Raw genomic sequence first — 22451 nt, forward strand, 5'->3', positions numbered from 1 at the left:
AACAAAAATATCCAAAACATGCAGAATGGTAAGCACAAAAACTCACCTTCTCTAATTCATACAGTCTGCCTTGAGACTAGGATTTTAAACAGACAATTTAATTATTTTTATAAGCAGTTTACAGCATATTATCAGACTTAAAATAAAAAATAATTACAACTTTATAACATAATTTCTGACTACATGACGATACTTGAGAAATGAAAACAATGAGAGGATTATCCCCAATATCCAAGTGTTTTTTTACATGTAAACTTGCTGATTTGTTCAAAAAGTTTTTTAAATTCATTACATAAAGTATGTAATTTATTGTCATTATGCATTAGAAGGTTAGGTTATTTGAATACAGCAAGGTACACAAGGGCTATTTGCCTAAGGGGAGGGGTGCTTTTGCAGAGGACTTTCCTAAAAATGCTTTTGCAAAGGACTTTCCCTCCTGGAATTCACATTACACATTGGAAAAGCTATCGAAACCAACCACGTAACTACCCTTTCACCTGGGATCAAAACCAAGCTGAACTTCTAGCATTCAGTGGTCTTAACCACTCACCTACTGCTGGGGCCTTATTTGAAAGAAAAATAACCAAATTATGGTTAGAAATGCACAACTTCAGGTTTTAACCTTTATATATACAGTTCACTAAGGAGAAGGGACTCCCAGACCTGGGCTTTATGAAACCCTTACACAGTTATAATTGCCATCAGTTATGCCTCCTTGGATCCCCTTGAGGTGATCCAAGAAGGCATAAACCCCTGGCCAACCCAGGGAGAGGGCAAAAATAGCACACAGTCAAGGTTTATGAATCGCAAGTCAGTGGTGACCAGCAAGCAATCACTTACAAACAGAATGAAGTCAGGTCAAAGACTGCCCCCCCAGTGCTGACCAAGGGTAAGCCAAACCCCGATGGACAACCTTTGATATCTCACAATGTAATGCCCCTATAACCATGGGGCAGACAAGACAATACCAGTACGGTTCTTGCCGAGCCTGAACCTACCACCAAATAAATTATGGTTCTAATCACTCTGAAGACTGATTACGTACCCAATGAGCCGAGTCTAAGCATATAGGTCTTAGCCAGAATGCCGGAAGTTGTCCCCAATCGAGCCCCTCGGGAGAGGGGAGAGCCTTTTATACACAATAGCCTGACAAGATAGGGTTCAACTAAATAAAGTTTTATATATTATTCTGTAAAAATATTCTCTTCCCATCCTTACCGATATTAGCAATCAATCTTCAAAACGATATACTGTACAAGAATAAAAAGTAGCAAAATAGTCACCATTTGTTCAACAGGTTTTATGCAATTATTTATACCACAATTGGCATTAACATTTTAATTAATGTATATATACTTGTAAAACAATGCACTATGCAAAAGAATTTGACTGACATGTATCCCAAAAATATGAAATTCTTGGAAAAAGCTTGAGTCGTCTCCAATACAGAATTTTAAATAGCATTAAACAAAAGTGTTATTTACATTTCAGGTATTGTACAAAATATTAAAAGTACCACTGGGTTAAAATACTCATGGATTAAGACACAATAAGGCAGGTGAGAATGGTGGTTCGGTAAAACCATCGAAACTAGTCCTGTGAAAATTTGAAAATATAACGCTGATTTTTGTTGTTTCACTTCTGAATTTAATACTCATGGATATTAAAAATTCATTTATTGGGGAAAATGCTAAGTCTCATTGCTTTAAAAGACTAAGGTTACTTTTCCATAGCTAAACCACAAAAAAATACATAATTTCCAAAAAGACTCAATTAATTGACAGAAAAGTAGAGTCACTATAAACTTGAGATAATTCTTCTAATTTTCAACAAGTATACAATACTTAGCACTTACACTGAGTAAGATGTGGCTTGAATAGGCATTTAGTAATAAAAGTATTTTCAACTAATTAATCTTTCTTTTCTGTCCTGTAATAATGTATTTAATGATAATTTACATGTGTTAATAGATTGAAAAATGCATTAGATAATTGCTATAAATGTAAATGCTACGTCTTCCATCCTTGATCGGTATGATAATTAAAAAAGTAGTTCAAGCTGATGTACAATATGTATTTATTGAATCACATATCAGACATTATAAAATGAAATACGACATTCAGATATTGTACATTGATTGATTCAGATATTGAAGAAAATTCAGAACTCTCTAGCAGCAATTTTTGAAATTCATCAAGAAAACTATAAGAAATCATTCCATCTACATCCAATTCGGAATTTCTATAAATAAGGCAATTAATCATCTGCACTGGAATGATGTGCTTCACAGGCTGAGATGTTTCTGTCCAATAACTAGTAAGAACATGGTATATATGTTGGTAATCTACTATTTCTATATTTCAAAACATAATGCCATTCTTATGATTTGTGAAACTGAACTTGGTTTTTTAATTTAATGCACATTGAGGGCACAGAGGGGAAAATTATTGTATGTGCTTAAATTAAACATAATCAATTACCGAAATGAAACATTTAATAGTATTTACTCTCCAGACTGTGCAATATATGTCTATCAATATTCCATCAATATATGTTTATATAAGTATGATCATTTCATCAAAATGTGAGGCATTAAGTTTCATATTCATTCATCATTTCATCATTCTGGCATAAATTTTTTTAATTTATACGAATAGACAGGTTTTATAATAGACTTATGGATGGGTTAAATTCCAAATTTTTGCTGCATCTTGATGCAACAAAAAAGATACAATAGTGCATCAAAAGATGTTATTATGTTTATTTGTTTATGATTACACCAAAAGCTTTTTTGTTCCTTACCATGACTATTAGCATACCTGATTTTCAGTATAATATACCTAGTTTTCAGTTCCTTGGGGACGATTTTATTAGGGCTTCTCATTTTAAGCCATGGATCATGTTGAATTACAGTGTAGCATTAGGGTATGCATATCTGTTAATTGGCTGCCCTCAGCCAATTCTCAGGTACACAAGATACCAACACAAGTTAAAGATATTCATAATGTCAAATGCTTTCACAACTTAAATTGCAATATGAAATTGTCAAAATCAAAGAATAAGACAATAATCTGCCAGAGAAAATTGAACTTAACATTTTGAGGTCGGGACTTTGGCAACTGTAAAAGCCTTGAAAGGATGGGGTATTTTAAGCTGAATGCTCTCTCCCGTTTAAGAAATCACCTCCTGTTTGCAACAAAGATCCTTGTGTGTAGTTTAATGAATTCTCAGAGAGGTGCATTTATGTCACAAAAGGAAGGGAAATGTAGGGATTAGTGACCTGACTTGAAGATTCTTTTCGTCATTGAGGGAAAATTTCATATTGCAACTGTTCTGGAATGAGACTACTGGGCGTTACGCAGAAGGAAATGTGTAAACTTCCATTGAAGAACATGTCATTTTTATATTATAATGCATTACTTTCGTTTTTTACAAAAATTTTGTTTGAATTTTAAATTACACTACAAAATTATGTTTCTTTAGAAAGTGCTTACAATAATTATTTCAGTCATAAATTTATGTTAATGTTACGTCACAAAATTTTTTCAGCTATCTGATTATTTTATGGACAATTTTAAATATGTGTATTCTTCATCAGTCTTTTTTTTCACTGTTAAATTTCCTTATAATTTTTATTTGGTTTGTTATATTATCAACTACAGCTACATCTTTGAAATTTCTTCCATACAAGGAATAATTAAAAAATAAATGCTTAGTGCTATGATTAAAAATTAAAGTTCAGTGGAACTGTTAAAATTATGCTCTGTAGGTGTAATAAACTTTTAATTTTACAAAATTGTTAAAAATCTGCTTGATAAAGTACTATTTAAGAAGGAAACTTCCAGCAAATTAGAATATGGTTTAATTAAAATTTATTTTATTTTATTGTAAGTATTGCAATGTGCAATTACGTGAGTGTTCCTAAGTTACATTCAGTTCTTTTCCAAAATATCTGCAGAATAAAACAGAAGCTCCAAAACTGTTTTTTAGAATAATATATTTTAGTTTTAAAAATTAGAAAAAAAAAGGGATTATTTAACCGTGTACTGTTTTTTACTGTTTATTGAAAATTAGTGATATATTTCAAGTATTAATAATAGAATAAATTCAAGTCATTGAAAATGTCAAATTATTTAGTATGCCAGCCCATAATTCAAAACACCATACTTACAAGTAAATTCCATTTGTCCTTTTATACTAAATTCCCTGCCTCAGTCTGGTATCAAAATTAATTTCTTAGTGCAAAGAGTTTTTTCAAACTGAAGAGAAAATTGTTTGTTATGTATAGTTTCCAAAAAACTGAGGGGAAAAAAGTTACCTGATAGTTAGTTGTTGTTTTCAATATTGTATGATATCAATTTAGAAGTGAAACAACAAAAATCAGTGTTAAATTTTCAAATTTTCACAGTGAAAATTTTGTGAAAACGCTGTGGAAATTTGAAAATATAACACTGATTTTTGTTGTTTGACTTCTGAATTAATACTTGTTCGGCATGGTATTGTATCTTAACTGTATTATATTATTCTATATTTTATTGTGCTACATAATTTAACGCATTAAGAAAAATTTCTAGATAATTTCAGATGCCCGGCCAACGAAAATCTCTCCTGTTTGAAATCATCGTTGCATGTGAATTTTTCTATTCCCTCCATTGTCTAAACCAGTTCATTTCAACTCCAAAATGTCTTTGTCATCAACCATGGCAACATATTTCATACGGTGTGATTTAAATTCTATGAAATACTAGTACCTTTATGTGCAGTTACTCAAAAAAACTTACTGCCAGGTCAAGTGAATTCTATACTGACACAGTTGAATTGACCGTTTTTCCCTTTTCTATCGAAATTTTGGCAGCTATTCAATGGTTTCAGTAACGCTTCAGTCATTATGCTCTATTATCACAACTATTTTATAACTGAGCGGCCAAGATATGCCCTCCAGGTATTTGTCCTTCAGTGTAGTTGGTGAGATATGTGTCTAATGAATAGCAAAGGCATTCAACCAGTTATAAGGTCAAGGTTCAGAAATTCAGATGGGGGACATGTGTTGCCTTAGAACAATAATTTGTATATTATATGAGAGCTTTAACATCCTGTTCATATTCTGGAGCTCAATGGACAGTGACATTTTACAAATGCCACTCTAATTCATGCAAACATCTTCAAAATTATTTAAATATGAGCAGAGCTGACTGAAGGTTCTGAATCATTGAGGAGTTGCTTTATAAGACTTTTTCTAAAATCTGCGAAAGATAAGTCTGAAATTTTCATTTTGTACAATATATAGGAGTTTAAAACTGCTAGATCGAGTATGTGGGAAAAGATTTTCTTCATCCATTTTAAAGTTTCCCTTCCGAATATATAACCATTTGACATTCTGTCATTCAAGTCAACGAATCCCATATTTTTGTTGTAAGTGTATACTATTTTGGATTTTCCCGTTTCGTCATAGGCTGCAATAGGATTGTGCATATTGCTGAGCATAAAAACTTCTCTCTTGTCTTCCCAACAAGCTGCAGTCATTCCAGATGAAAATTTTATTTAAATTTGTCCTTTCTGCATTCGGATGCCAGCATTCAGTTCCGGATAATTTTTTCGATTGCTGCAAATTGTACAACTGTTTATTTTATACTTTTTTAGATATTCATGCAATAAATTCAGTGAAGAAAAGAAATTATCCATAAAAAGTTTATTACTGTAAAAAGTTCATTATCCATAAAAAGTTTATTATTGTAAAAAGTTCATTATCCATAAAAAGTTTATTATTGTAAAAAGTTCATTATCCATAAAAAGTTTATGTCCTTTGCCTTTTACACTTTTTGCTCGCTATAACCGTGTTATGAGCGGCACATTTCCCATTGTTCGACTCGTAGGAATTCCATCCGAGGTATACTTTCATGTCATATGTATAACCATGGCGGTCCGCAAGCTTATAAATATTAATTCCAAAATGCTTATGCTTATTAGGAATATATTGTTCAAAAATTACTCTTCCCTTAAAAAAAGATTACTTCATCTAGAGCCAGTTCTTCGGAGGGCTCATATACTTCCTTGAAATTGTTTCTCAAATGCTCAAATATACCCCTTATTTTCCAAAATCTATCATAATTAGGATCATTTCTATTTGGTGGTGAAAAAGTCAAAGTGCAAAAAACAAAGAATTTGCAAAAATCTCTATGCATAGTTTTCAAAAAAAAAGTCTTTCAAGCATGTCATCTGTTAACCAGTAATCTTTTATCTTGTCTTTTTGAATATGCCCCATCAGCAATGTCAGCACCAAGAAATTTAGCAATTCATTTTCATTAACATCCTTCCTTGTAACTGTATGCTTTTTGGTTTCTAATTGAGGGCTAAAACTGGAATTTTTCCTTAATATTTGTTCCGCATAACGATTTGTTTCTTTGGCAAATTTTTTCAATTTTTCAATAATATTTTGTCGGAAAATATTTTGAAAAATTCAATTTCTGTTGTAGCTTGAGAAGCAAGGCCTTTTATATCGTTTCTTCCAATAAAAGTCAAAACGTATATCTTGTTGTGAGGTTTTAGTTCAAGCCATTCAAATTTTGAATCAAAAGAGATTTTGTTCACATTATCACTGTAATTTATTGAATCAGTCAATAAATATGAAGTTTCTTCCACATCCCCATGTTCACTTTCAGATCAATTTTCCATATCTAGCTCGATCTCGGATTCGCTATCTCTGTAGTTTTCTTCATCAAGCTCTTGAAGAAGTTTTCGTATTTTTTCTTCAATCAGCCCTCTTTTCCTTTTCAGCATATTGAAAGAAAGAAAAAAATTCAAAATAATGGCTAGAAAACTTACGAAAATATGCAATATTCCAAAGCAATGCAAAGCTGTTTACAATTTACAAACACAGTTATCGTGAATTCTGTACCTGTAGCTACAAGAACAAAAAGGGAAAAATTGGGAAAACAGGATCCTTGATACAATTTCACCTCACTCTTTCAGCCTAGAAAACTGGGGGGGGGAAGACATGGCCACTAAAGTGGACAACCTCGTCCTTTCAAACAGGGGATTCTATGGCCACTATAATGGCCATCCCATCTTCAAAAGGTTAAACAAAAAGATAATAAGAGTGCAAAGTCCGAAATCCGGACTTGTCAGGGCTTTGGCAATTCTGGATTTGGGATTTTTTCCAGATATTAGATCATCAGTTTAAATCTAGTAAGATAGCATGTAGAAATTACAAAATTAAAAATATGAAATCGTGAATTATGGAATAATGAAGTATTTATGATCTAAGTGGTATCAAAATTTACAAAAAAGAAAGCTTAATATTTATTTATTTACCTTATTAAACATTTCTTTAAAGTTGTTTAAGTTGCTCCGCTTTTTGTACTAATACTTTCTCTTTAATAGTGTAGACAGACATAAGTTGTTTAGTTGCATTGTTGAAGTCCTGTAGCTGCTATTTCGAGAATTCCGACTAACTTGTCAATCAAAATTTTCTCGTTTTCAGTAACTTCTGTCACTCTCTTCACTATCAGTAGCGGTATTTTCGGGATCTAGAGCCATACAACAGATTTTGCCATTCATTAATTGATTGATGATTCAGAAGCATTGTCATCATAATGAAAAACTTTTATATCATCTTCATTTATTACCACTTTTCTCTGCATTTCTTTACAAAATCCGTTAATTGGAAAAATTTCACCTTTGTTTTGCGATATCCAAAAACCTTTCAAATTAGCGGCTATCATCATCAAATGTAGCTACCCTTCACTATACATATTTGGCTATGCATCATGAGCTTGGCGACTAACAACAAATTGTTCCGTTAAATTTCCTCTCGCTTCTATCGCGGCATTGAAATAATTAAGCCTGACTTGTATTAGTTTAGTTATTTATTATACTTATGTCTATTTCATGCACATGCTTAAGGCTTATCAGAGTTCTGAATAAGTAAATTCCCACATATACTTAAGCCTTATTGAGGGCAGACGCTAGATATCTTCATGCAGTCTCTGTGGGTCTTAAATTCTGCGACTCGGCACAGCCATACGAGCCCTGGCACTGGTTTTGGGTTTATGTGAATAACAAATCAGTTATTCTTAATTCAAATAGCCCTATATGTAATCTTTAAGTCCTTGAGTATCATCAACAAAATCTATTTTTAGCACATGGAAAGAAATTTTCGGTAAATTTTTCCTCGTCAACATTTTTTAGCACATTTAACTTAAATCTGTAATCATTGCCAAGTGTAATGTCAACATAAAAGGTTACCATATTTCTTTATTATTCAATTACTAACATAAAAAAATTGTTAAGGCATCGCTACACGAGTCATCACTCACGTTGTCTTGTGTTGATAAACATGCGGTGATGAAAGGAAAATATAATAAATAATGATTCACCAGGTTCGTGTCAAATCAACGATTATCTATGTGGAATGTTTCGGTTTGAGATGTGTGCCAAGCAGATATGCAGCAATGGAGCCAAATTACTGATTGTACAAATTTATGCTAAATTGATTGTAATTTATTTAGTATCAAAGTGAAATGAAGAATCGGGACTTTCCAGATATTTTATCATGTGCGGAGGGGGGGGAGAATCAAATGTGCATGCGTAAAGCCAATGAGGAAAATGTTGTTGGTGGTTTTCAGGCCCGGATTTTAGATCATTCCGGATAATGGACGTCTGGATTTCGGACTTTGTACTGTGTAATTTTAAACATCAAATAGTTCCCTATATCATTTTAATTTACATTTATAGCAGTTACCTAATGCATTTTTCAAGCAATTACACATGTTAATGATCATTAAATACACTATTACAGGAGAGAAAACAAAGTTTAATTAGTTGAAAATACTTTATTACTAAATGCTTTTTCTATTATATTATTCGACTAAATACAAAATTCTTTTTTGGGGGCGGGGTAAAATGTTAGCTTAATCCTTTAGATATTCAATTTCAAAACCAAGATCTGGATAGCTGAATCAGTTATTTAATCAGGCCAAAACATTACAGTCCCACACTTCCAAAGTAAACAGAAATGATTGCAATTAACTATTAATTACAGAGAATAATTTAATATTTAAAACACTGCCTAACACTTGCAGTTAGACAATAACACATTCCCAACATTCACATGTTTCATCTCCCTTTCAAGTATAGAGCATAAATCAAATGCAATGCATTTATGAGTCATTTGGAAATTTTATGAGATTTGTAAAGCTGCCGTCAAGTAACTTTCTCTGACATGTACTGACTTCGTATAATAATTAGCAGTTCCATACAAAATTCAAGAAATAACTTGTAACCTCTTGATGTGTGGTGATCGCAACCTGAAACCGCCAATTTTCACATCTTTTTCCCTCTATTCTTTCTGAAACTTGAGTAAAAATCCACTGATTACTTATCTTTTTACCTCTAAATAACATAAAATTACTGGAAAACCATAAGTTTTTCAGGTCTTAGTACTTCAAATTAGATGCCTTTTAAAATGCGTTCTCAATGAGACAAAATAGACTTCCTTTCATTAATATAAACAACTTTAAATTTCAAAAGTTATTCATCGCACATCATCATTTCTATCATAAACAATAAAAATGTGGCACTAATTAAACTACTATGTAAACAACCTGTGTATATTTTATGACATCTGCTTTATGGTTTCAGGGCGCGACCAGCATACTGAAACCACTGCTCTTCACAATGGTATATTCCACTTTCAAATAGGAGTGCTTATTTTTACCCGACTTTAGATAAAGGGCTCTGAAACCAGAGTCCTTTTATTACTAAACAATATATGCGCTTACAAAGTGAAAATGTCCACTTTCCAGAGATTTTTCTCTGAGCTCAACATGCTCATTTCCTATGCCAGTATCGTGGCTTTATAAATTATTTTCCATGGTTTAAATATAATGTAAAAAATTTTTGCGACAATTATAAATAGAAACTGCATAAAAGTTTTATTTAAATTAAAAATATTTCACAAGTTTTTTGGGATGGAATACAAATAAAATAACTACAAATGGGAAATGAAGGATCCATACCAAAGTAAAAAAAAACAAACCCCCTATTAACATAAAAAATCACAAACTTCATGTGCCAGACTAAAAGAGACAAAAGAATGCTCAACATATGCCAGGCAACTGCAAATCCTGGCAATGTACATTTTGTAGCACAAGGGATGAGGAATCTTATAGAACAAGATACTTGTGCAAAATGTGCAACGTTGGTCTATGCATGCACCAAAAAGACAAAACATCCTTTGAACAGTTTCACAAAAATACTTTGTTCTTTGACATTTTTAAAAATGTTCTTTGACATTTTTTTAAAAAAATCACACTTTTTTTAATCCATTTATCTAAAAGTTTTAGTATGTATGTATGTTCTTTCATTGCTATAGAAAAATTACATAAATGTTTATTTTTTCATTTTTCCTGACAATTTACCTTGTAAAATAATGTAAAAAATTTACATATAATACAATTCTTAGATAATATTTTTTAATTTACAAATTTTGTCATTTATTAGAAATGCGCAAGGAGAAAGGTAAGTTTTCCCCCTACTACCTCAGTAAGTTTCAAAGTCCCGGATGAGCACTGGTTTCACAGTGGGACCACCTCCCACAAATCAGTGGACAAGAGTAGTTTTTTTTTAATTCATATATTATTTGTCTGTAGGATCATAATATTTGATTTCTAAAGTTTTTTAGTTAAAATATTATGAAAAGAACAGCATGCACATCAAAAGGTTAAGACAATAAAAGTATAATAATACATAATAAAAGTATAATAATAAAGACAATAAAAATATGAAGTTATACAGATTCTTTCTGTGATGTTAAATTCATTATTCTGAAATAATTTACATATGTTTATCTTCTGTGCAAGAACTGTTATTCATCTCAAATTGGAACCAAATTTCATGTCTAAAACTAGCATCAACAATTTCTAAGAAATGAATTAATTAAGGAGTTAACTAAATAACAATCAAATGAAAAAAAAACTGTTTCATTCAAAAGCAGTTTTTTCTGCTAATACAAATAATAATGCCTGCTGAAACCTTTAAACCTTATTATACACACACTGTGGTGATAAAAAAAAAAAACTTTCTCAATATATGAGCCCTTACACCTATCTGCTCAACCATGTGATTGGAAATTTCAGATATTGTTATTTCAAGGTATGTGCTCAAGACTCTATTAAAACAATAAAGCTCTTACAGTTACAATAACAGTGAGAAAATTTCTAAATTTTTGAATGGCAACTCCCACTATTTTCCTGCACAAATTGAAAAACCATAAACTGCAGGCATAAAACATTAGCAAAGATGATAGGAAAGCTGTGAATAAAAAAGTCTGAAGAAACTCAATGCATGAGACAGATCACAATCTAGGCAAATGTTCCTGTTGAATTTGTTGAGAAAGTGCATAAGATGATTACAGCAGATCCCCAAGAAGACCGCAGTATGCATGTACTGAAAACCAGTCCTCAAGCATCTGTACCCTCACCTGTGGATACTTCTTTATCAATTTGAATGCGTCCAGACGTTGCAACCTGGGGAAGAGCAACAGCATGTCGACTTTGCAGATATTATGGACAGACGAGGAGCATTTCTCTTTAACTGGTAACATAAACTACTAGAACTGAGTTCACTGAGCTGACAAAAATGCTCACAATGTGGCACCAGCAGCTTTACTCAAAGCTATAAAGATTGTGTTTTGCCCCAACACAAGCAAAATCATTTTCCCAGCATAGTTTTTCAAAGAGGTCACTTCACAGGTATGAAAATGTGCTCCATCACAACTGCTTAGTACACAACAATATAGCAGAATTTTGTAATTCCAGAACTGCAGCAGCGAAATGTCATTAATTATATTGTACGGAACCAAAATGGTGTGCCTCCATGAAGTCATGCATTCGGCAAGTGCTGCACCAGTGCTTTGGAGATAATGTCATCTCCTGTTACTTTGCAATTTCAAGGCCACTGTGATGTCCTGACCTTACTCCAATGGATTTCTGGTTCTGGTGTTATCTAAAATCTAAAGTGTAATCAAATTCATGGGATCTGTCAGAACTGAAAGATGACATAAAATATGAAGTTATACAGATTCTTTCTGCGATGTTAAATTCATTATTCTGAAATAATTTACATATGTTTATCTTCTGCGCAAGAACTGTTATTCATCTCAAATTGGAACCAAATTTCATGTCTTCCGGTTCATCTGGACCTTTTACTGAAGGAGATCCCTATGAAGGCATGACACACAATATTACTTTGTATTTTTTGATATTTTGAGGCTCTAGTATCGCAAAATATTACTGTTAGGATGAGCAAGAGCATTAACCCTTTAAAAGGCACTGGCATATAACATATACTGGAAATTTGTCAATTTTCTAGCCTCCAAAAAATGCTAATTTTCCTATACCAAAAACTGTAATCTTGAATTTCTAGTGTTCCCTTTTGATTCTAAATGGCAGCACTACCTTATGAATGCTCAATATTTTGCAATTATGAAATCAGTATATCTCCTCATTCAAAGGTATCATGTTTGAAGATTTAAAAATTATATTTGAGGGGAGGAAAAAAACTCAAAATCTTCAAATACATAACATACACATGCTGAACGTTATATAATTATTACATTTCAATCAAAAGTGGTAATTACATCAAAAGTGGTAGATTATTTACAAAATTTTAATACCGGTATATAAAAAAACAGCATTAAAACATACAAAAAATATAATACCATATAAAATATGTTGTTATAATAATAATATAGTTTATATATTATAGTAATATATTTTATATACAATATGTAATATATACCAGCACCCATGTTAAGGGTACCTTGCCAATAGACGGCAGCACCAAGCTTCTCCTTCTCTACTCTGGGAGGGGGGGACAGAATTTATTTATATCATAAATGACATTATATAATACAGTTGTTTATAATTAATTTACAAGTTGTTTAGGATTAAATATTATGTTCATGGGGGATGAAGAGTTTAATGACCCTGTGCTAAGACTGAATAAAAGTATTTTAGTTTCTTTTTATACTTTGCTTACTACCAGTTGAGTTTTCATTCATCTCTCTTCAGCTAAAATTTTAATTTCACCACTTTAATCTTTACCCTGAGAAAAACTCATCGAATTCAAAATTGTTGTCTGGCGCCAAAATGCTACACAAATGTAGAGGTTAAATGCGGCATGTTAGCCCCCGAGGACACCCATCGCTTCATGTTTTCCTAAACTCAAGAGAATACAGTGAAAGTGAAAAGAGGTGATTGATGCCACAGTGGGGTTGTAATAAGAATTCATCCATCCATTCTCCATCCTTTGATTCTTCAGATGCCACTTCTGTCATTCTACATCTTCTTTTGTGACTCTAGTTTCTTTTGTAAGCTCCGCTTTTATCTGCTGGAGTTGCTCTTGTAGCTTTTCTTGGCCAGCTCTTATTTCTTGCCCAAATTTTATTTCTTATTATTCGGCTTTCATCTCTTCATATCCAACTTTCAGCTCTTTTTGTCCAACTTTTACAGCTACTAAGAAATCTATGAACTTCATTTCTCTCCCATGGCTTTCTGCTGCAGGCGGGTCACTGGCATTCACTCTCAAATCCCACTTCTGACACCAGTTGTTGCATTCCTTATGGGTTCGTACAATTTGAAGTGATTAATGACAACACTTGATAAAGAATGAAAACACAATTTATTAGCCAGTATCACTCTGGACAGCTCCAAAGACACATTTACAGTCATTGAAAAACTACTAAAAACATGCTGCAACAATCAGTAACACAGCCATCAGGCTATAATGGTAAAGACAGCTTCATGGCAAAGCACTTGAGTAAAACTCCTGACTTGGTTTGGTCGTTCTCAGAACTCAACGCACTCTCAAGATTCTCCATGCTGCAACTCGTGATGTCCTGTTATGCATCCGTTTATATCATATTGCTAATTTTGTAACCAAATATGCCAAATGTGGCAACCCCATCTCTCCTTGCCATTTTATGACAACCCTAAACCTGCATTGCTGGGAAGCTATCATACAGAAGCTGGACAAAACATTATCTAAGGCATAAAATATGATAACTTCAAAAATGTAATTTTAATTTTTCAGTTGAGTCATAGTGTTTCATTTTTCAACCTGTTATTTTTCAGCCTGAGTTACATTTTCTTGTAACATTATGCTAGTTCAATTACAGAATGATAGTATGATTCATGTGTGCAGCATTATACTTGTGAAATTTTTTGATAAAATAACAATATTGAATTTAAATCACTCTCAAAAGGCTTTTTTCAAATTATGTTCAGTAGAACAGCATCATCAAAGTGCCTAAAAACATAATTTTATTTCTAAAATTTTAAATTTCTGGAGAAATTTTACTTTTCGGCTTCAGATTTGCATAGCTATATTAAAGCACCATTCCTATAGACACAGATCAAAGAAAAATAAGATTAAAAATTTAAAATTAACAATTGGCAGCTACATGGAAAAAATGTCATATAGGGGCAGTGGTATAAAATATATACCGGCTTCTCAAAATTCAGGATTTCACTCTAGATTTTTTTCGAAGTCTCAATTTTGTGTTCTTGTGTTAACTCCATAAATTACAATTCATTGAACATTTCACATCAGTTCAAATTCTTTTGTATTCTGCCCCTTGGGTCAAACAAGCAAATTTTCATAAATTTCAGAGTGTCAAATGTATTACAAAATCATTTAGCGAATGAAAAAAAAACTGGTTTATGATATCCCCCATAAGTAGGCAATGAAATGCATCGTTCGACAAATATGAAATTTTTATTGTTAAATATTCTTTGTTAATCAGCCACTCACATACAGTATCTAGCTACATTATCATTAACACTATTGTTTCATGGAAAAAGAATATGCACTTTTTTCAAGACAATGCACTTAAGACATTCAATCTCTCATATATTCCATGATTATCCACAATGCTCAATTTATAGCAACACTGCTGATTTGACACTGATTTCACAAAAGCATGTGAAAGGAGGATAGTCATAAACTTCATGAAATGGTACTAAATGTTACTTGATAAAAAGAGACACTTTTCTTCTTACAATCTACTTAATCTACCTATTTCTTTTAGGCTAACTCTGTTTAATACATCTAATGCATCCGTTTATATCATATCGCTAATTTTGTCACCAAATACGCCAAATGTAGCAACCCCATCTCTCCTTGCCATTTTATGGCAACCCTAAACCTGCATTGCTGGGAAGCTATCATAGAGAAGCTGGACAATACATTATCTAAGGCATAAAATATGATAACTTCAAAAATGTAATTTTAATTTTTCAGTTGAGTCATAGTGTTTCATTTTTCAACATGTTATTTTTCAGCCTGAGTTACATTTTCTTGTAACATTATGCTAGTTCAATTAAATGATAGTATGATTCATGTGTGCAGCATTATACTTGCGAAATTTTTTGATAAAATAACAATATTGAATTTAAATCACTCTCAAAAGGCTTTTTACACAATTATGTTCAGTAGATGGAAACCTTTTGTAATTTTCTGCAAATATGTTTCACTTATGCCTTTTTTTAATTTCTAAAAAAACATGCACCTTAGAGAAGATGTTCTGGCTTGAACTTATACAGAAATTTTAAATACTTATTAATATTCTTTTTTTTTTTTTTTCTTTTGGAATGGCAACAAAAAGATTATTCAATTTTGTCATTCTTGGAATGGCAACAAAAAATTGTTGTTGTTGTTGTTCTAACAATTGTTTACATTGGCTAAAAACAATAATAAAGATTATTTTTTATTTTAAAATGTGAATTAAAGTTATTTCAAGAAACAGAGTTCTAATTATAAAGATTAATTTGTAGTCAGGAGCCAATAACTGGTGGCTTGGAGTTTTCATTTTAAAGTGAATATGTCTGAAGACAATAAAACTATCAAAGATCCTGCACAGCTCTTTTTACAGCTCTGCACAGCTCTTTTTAAATTACAGACGAACAAATTATGGATGCAGAATTGCAAAATTTGAAGAATCAGCAAATTTCCTGAACTTAGAGCAGTATCCATTACCTCCTGGGAAGTCTTTGTGGTGTGAAACTTCAACGAATAATATCAGACCATACATCCCTGACAGTTATCGCAAGAAAATATTGCATCAAATGCATAATGCAGCCCATCCTGGCATTAAGTCATCTGTAAAACTCTTATCGTCTAAATTTATTTGGCCAAGTATCCGTAAAGATGTGCAGCTTTGGACTCGATCTTGCAAGGCTTGCCAAAAAAGTAAAATTAATCAGCACACAAAATCGATTTTGATGATTTTCAACTGCCTTTGGAAAGATTTTGTGATGTGCATATTGATCTAATTGACCCCTACCACCATCACATGAGAATATTTACTGTCTCACTTGCGTTGACCGGTACTCTAACTGGATGGAAGTGATTCCACTTAACAACATTTCAGCAAACACAGTAGCTAAAGCATTTTATTCTAACTGGATTTAATGTTTGAGACGCCATCATGTCACCTAGTCACAGATCGTGGAGCACAGTTTAGTTCAGAGTTGTTCAACAACCTATCAAAAATGTGTGGAATAAAATTGCCACATACAATGGCTTACCACCATCAAGCAAACTGGAAGGTCGAGCGCTTCCATAGATCTCTCAAGACTGCACTTATGGCGCACCATAGCCTGGCCTGGAGTGAGACACTTCCAACTGTTCTTGGTTTACGCACAGCTATGCAGGAAGACTGCATAAACCATTGTTAAAATTGTTTATGGACAAAATATACGATTACCTGGAAAATTTTTCCAAGATAGCACAACTACTACATGACCTGATATTTCTGTCAAGCAACTAAAAAAACTATGGAACAAACTGAACCAAGAACAGTAGCCGATACATATGTCAAAAAAATATTCGTCCCTAAAGACTTAAAAACAACATCACTTGTGTTTATTGGCAAAGACAGAGTTAAAAAGTTATTAGAATCTCCTTATGATGGTCCTTTTCAAGTAGTTGACAGAAAAGAAAAATATTTTACAGTAATTATCAATCACAAAGATGTTACAGTGTCTATTGATAGATCAAAGCCTGCATATTTCTTGCAAACCCCAGATGTTACTACGAAGCAACCAACAACGTCAAAAAGACAGCCTGTCAAACCTCCAACAGACTTACCTTCTAAAATTAACAAGTTTCCTGCAAAAAAATCATGAATAAGATGAACAATAAAACCCCCTGTGCGATTTCGGGTTTAGCATTTACATGCATCAATAATATTTTTTGTAAATAGTGTGTTTTAAAGGTCATAATAATATTCTCTACCATAACTTAGTTACTGGAAAGGGAGTATTGTTGCAGCTTGAACTTGTACAGAAATTTTAAATACTAATTAATACTGTTTTATTTGCTTTTTGTTGTTTTTGGAATGGCAACAAAAAGATTATTCAATTTTGTCGTTCTTGGAATGGCAACAAAAGATTGTTGATGCTGTTGTTCCAAGAATTGTTTACATTTACGAAAAACGATCATAAAGATTATTTTTGATTTTAAATGTGAATTAACATTATTTGAAGAAACAGAGTTCTAATTATAAAGATAATTTGTAGTCAGGAGCGAATAAAGACAAAATTTCATAATGTTTTGTAAGCATTTAACTACACTATAAAATAATACACACATAAAAGCATTATTTTATTTTCATTGACAAATATTTTATTCATTTATAAACTCAAGCACAGTTAAACAGTTGGAAAATAATTTTATTCTTAAGATTACAGTTTTGAAAAATTAGATGCCAATGGCTACTTACTTGAAGAGAAGACACTGATACATTATCAAATGCAATTCTAAAACTTGATATTTCATTTTGAGTCACAGCAATGCAATCCCTAAAAATAAGGAAAAGATTTAATAAATATTAAATCAAGTTATTATAATAAAAAACATAAAAAATTATATAAATAAACATTACTTCAATCCTTTGCTTATGATATCAAAGACTATTTGTGCTTGCTCAGGTTGAGGTGCTTTACGAAGCTTCTTTGGCTTTAAATGAGCAAGACCATGGAGGTAATGCCTCGCTGAACTTAAAGTAGAACTGGGTCCAAAAAATCCCCCTAAAAGTAATTTTAGATAATTAAAGCAAGAAATTAGAGTAAAAATAAAGCTAAAAAAATGCACTGCTTCCAAGACAATAAATTAATACTCATAAAAATATGTAGAAAACATTTTGTGTTTACATGTAAAATTGCTACAAGAACCAATTTAATTCATAACTATATACTACTCACAAAAAAACTACTTAAAAGTGGCATCAAAGGATAAGAAAAGCAGAGTTTGGGATCATGTACACTCTTAAAATTCATGATTTTAAACAGGAATAATAGTTTGGTAACTACTTTACAATATATACTTCTGTGCTCCCATAACAACTTTTCCTGAATTATATGCTTAACTTCCTTGACCGTGAAAGACTTCCTTTGGAAACAAACTATGAACAGTATGAGTCTCGTGGTAGGTAAAATATTATTATGTCCAAAATATGTATTGCTAATTAATGATAAATTACAATTCAACCCTTCTGATAAAACCACAGTTTGATAATATATAGTTTTACATGATAAATACAGAACACCTAACAAAATAGTATTTTAGCCTATTCATATAAACCCATGTTTCTCTAAATAACTACAGCCCTTCAATACAACATACACACTGACCTTTTTGATGCATTTACCAACTTTTCAACAAGTGAGAAAATTATAGACTCTACTTCTCCATCCATCCATATATATATATATATATATACTTTTAATAAATACAAAATAAAATGCACTTCCAAACTTAAATGAATAAATTAAATATATTAATTTTGCATTTTATAAACATGTATGCAAGATAAAAAAACTATGTAACTCTGAATTCTATTTTAAATTAACAATAGCCCCTTATAATTCCTCTTTTTAATTTGGGCTAGTCTCTCGTTTCTGTTCTAAAAATAGTAATAGTTTTTCAAAACCAAGTCTTATCTCAAAACTACTCCACATTAATGTCATCTTAACCCTGCATTGCATACCATTCTTAACTAATCAGATTAATGTAACATTTTACTCTAAATAATGCAGTAATCTAACTACACACTCTCTTTTGCTCATCTTTCCTGCTTTAGCTTGTACTTGCCGCTCGGGTTGTTGTATCATCCGTTATTTGAAGATGGGTTAAGTTTTAAAATTGGGTATGCCTATTGCACTGATAATTCTGTGTGAAGCAAATACACTGATCATCAAAATTAAAAGATAATGACAGAAATAAAATGTACTTAATGAATGAAAAGTTATTCATAGAAATTTGTACAAAAACATTAGTTAACATAAATTACAATGCTTGGCAGTTGATTATTCACAATATACTGAAATTAAAATCAAATTTATAGAAACCGTACAATGATAGAAAACTTAAGTTGCCTCTTGCGGAAAACATTTTTCTTTAATATGGTGTATTGTCACCTAAGATAGATATGCATACTTCACATCCAGATTTCATAGACTTTAACAAAGGGTTGATCAAGTCTCGTGCAGTTGCACGCCACTCTTCTAAAAGTGCTCAACTCCTGGAGGGTCTGGGAGGAAATTGGCACTCTTAAATTCGGCTCCCTTAGACATCCCACACATGCTCAATCGGGTTCAAGTCAGGTGAGTAAGGTGGCCAGTTCATTTGAGTGATATCTTCTGTCTGAAAGTATTCTGACACTACATATGCTCGATGAGGCCGAGCATTGTCATCCATTAGGAAAAACCCTGAGCCTGCAACACCCCTAAACAGTCTAACTTGGAATTCCAATACCTCATTCACATACCTCCAAGTGGTTACAGAACCTCTCTGAATGATATGAAGCTCGGTAAGGCCATTTCTCATGATTCTTCCCCAAACCATTAACACATACTTACGGAAATGGTGTATTTCACGGACAAGAAAAAGCAAGTTTCCTGTTCCTTCCTCTCTCCAGATCAAATCATGTCTAGAATCATTGTTCTGACTACATTTGAACTCATCAGTAAGCAATACTTGGACCCAATCATCTTGGCTCCAGGATGATGGCATCAGTTTAAATGGGCCCCTCTGAAATTTGAACTGAGTGAGGCACAAACCATTGGTTATCTCACATACAATCCAACCTCATTAAACCTTCATACAGGAGATGAATGACTAATTGAAGTTTCAGTTACAGCCTGAAGGTCTAAAACCAAATCTCTTGTAGTCGCTTCTTGGTTTCTTTGAGCACGGCAGCAACAGAAAACAGTCTTTTGATGCAGTTGTTGCTCTTGGTCATCCTTGACCAGGCTGTCCATTAACTAATCCAGTACTTAAAAAGGCAGCTCCAAACTCTTGATATGGCACTTTGAAGGATATTCATATCTTAGCTGACCTCTATTTGTGTTTGACCTCCCTCGATTCAACCAATTATTCGCCACTTTTGATCTTTGCTTAAATGATGTCTTTGAACCATAACTACTGAATACTCTCAGAAACAACAATCACTTTAAACTGTACTACAGACATGAATTTCAACATGCATCTTTTGTACACCACATTGTCAATCAACGAATTTGCAAATTTCTGGCATTAACATAAGCACAGAAGTGCAATTCTGTGTTCAATTGTATTTAATTAACATAAAGAATTACAGCATTGGACATTGGTTGCAACATTAACTTAGTGAACATATTTTTTCTCATTATCCTTTAAAAGGCTTTATCCAATAATAAAAATTATGTTGAATTTGGCTTTATCTGTCTGAAAGTCCATCATTTCCATCTACATAACTGTCACTCTATGTGTACAGTTTAAGAACTGAGAAGTCATAAAATCATTAATCCTCGAATCATTACAGTTAAACTTTAGCCACCCTCATGGAACTTCAATAGAGAATAGCCCCATATTTAAAGTTCGGTGTACTTATAAAATTCAATTAAGCGTGTTTTGCTCATTTGCATGTTCGAAAGTTCTAACGTCCTATGAAATGAAATGTGGCATTACTACTTTAATTCAAAGCTAATCTGGTTAAGGAATTTCGTCAGTCACCTCAATATTCAGACTTAAAAAAAAAAAAAAAAAAAAAAAAAAAAAATTAAGTGTCCTTTAAATCTTGAAAGCGAATTAATGCTTAACAGATTCAGCCTTATAGTAGGTCCAAGGATGTTGATCTGTGTTTAATGTGCTTCAAGTATATGCCCCAGAAAATTACTATTTGCAATTCCGCTTTTCCTAATAGCACTTAGTCTGCAGAATCTCAAAACTATTTTCTTCGTTTGAGCTTACTCAGATTCATTTTTCAATGTAACAAAATTGTTAAATATGCTGTGGACTTTATTATTTACATTTAAATGTCATTTAAAATTTCCGCAATTTCATTATGCTATTTTGGAAAAATATAAAATGAATGTAATTTTTTTTTCTATAAATGGAATGTTTTTGAGCAGTTCAAAGAGGGCAAATGCCTTTAAAGGAGGCTATTTAGAAGTAACTGCAGCAAGCATCCCACTAATCACAAGTGAAAATTCATACATCAATTTGTTAATGTGGGTTGCCCCAAAATATGGTTAGGTGGGTATTAGAGAAAGCTACGGGATCATCTAGTTTCAATTTGAAATACCTTAGTAATAGCAAAAAGCATAATGCTAATAAAACTATTTAAATTGTGTTAAATGGATTGAGAATTAGTTGTAAAAATTTTAAAAATGTTATGATTGTGCACAATTATTAATGGATGTAGTCATAATTTTATGTTTTAATATTACATGAAATATTTAAAAAAGCCTTGACAAAACAATTACAGTCAAAAGTCTTTAATCTGGACGTCCATAATCCGGAATGATGTATAATCCGGACCTCAAAGCTACAAACTTTCTGCGCATGCATAAACGCATAATGCATTTACGCATGCGCGTTTGATGTATAACGGACGGTACAAGCTAGGCTAAAATTATCTAATCATCTATTTCAGTTAATGTTGCAGATTGTGTTGTTCCTTAATCTTCTAATTGGATCCGGCTTATTATTTTTTGCAGACTGTTAGAGCAATTTTATAAAAGTAAGCTTGAACTTTCGATTATGTCAAAAAGAATTTCCGATTCTGGAGCTGCCAAAGGATCTAGAAAGCGAAAGCATGCTTCGATGTCCATCGAACAAAAAGTGGAATTGCTTCAAAAAATGGATAAAGGCATATCCTTTGTTTCTCTAACCATTCTGAAATCTGTTTATCAATTTCACACTGCTCTGCGGGAGGGGGAGGGGGGAACGTCGCTGCGCGCAATGAACTGGAAGTTGACCTGTCAGCACTATCCTTATCTTCAGGGCAGATGTTTTTATTTTATTCGGCTTATAATTCCTTACTAAATTTAGTATTTCATCTCGATGTACTCCCTTTTTGATATGATTTAAATCAAATTCCTCGTCATTATAAATATCATGAATACACG

The 22451-nt window shown here is 32.3% G+C and overlaps 1 protein-coding gene across 2 annotated transcripts in view; it reads right to left on the minus strand.

Annotated features, from left to right (window-relative positions):
• The window catches only part of LOC118181422 (rho family-interacting cell polarization regulator 2-like), a 151672-nt gene that overhangs the window by 102360 nt on the left and 26861 nt on the right, over positions 1-22451 (minus strand). The window contains exons 3-5 of one of the 2 annotated variants that reach the window (XM_035350566.2): positions 17945-18089; positions 17783-17861; positions 47-76 (exon numbers count right to left, since the gene is read on the minus strand). In XM_035350566.2, the coding sequence (XP_035206457.1) occupies positions 47-76; positions 17783-17861; positions 17945-18089 (254 nt within the window). The remainder of the gene's footprint in view (positions 1-46; positions 77-17782; positions 17862-17944; positions 18090-22451) is intronic. The other variant, XM_035350567.2, reaches the window with a different exon arrangement.

This window comes from Stegodyphus dumicola, chromosome X2 (genome assembly GCF_044657685.1).
Source record: "Stegodyphus dumicola isolate Sdum_Otavi_A_Nest chromosome X2, ASM4465768v1".
Lineage (NCBI taxonomy): Eukaryota > Metazoa > Arthropoda > Arachnida > Araneae > Eresidae > Stegodyphus > Stegodyphus dumicola.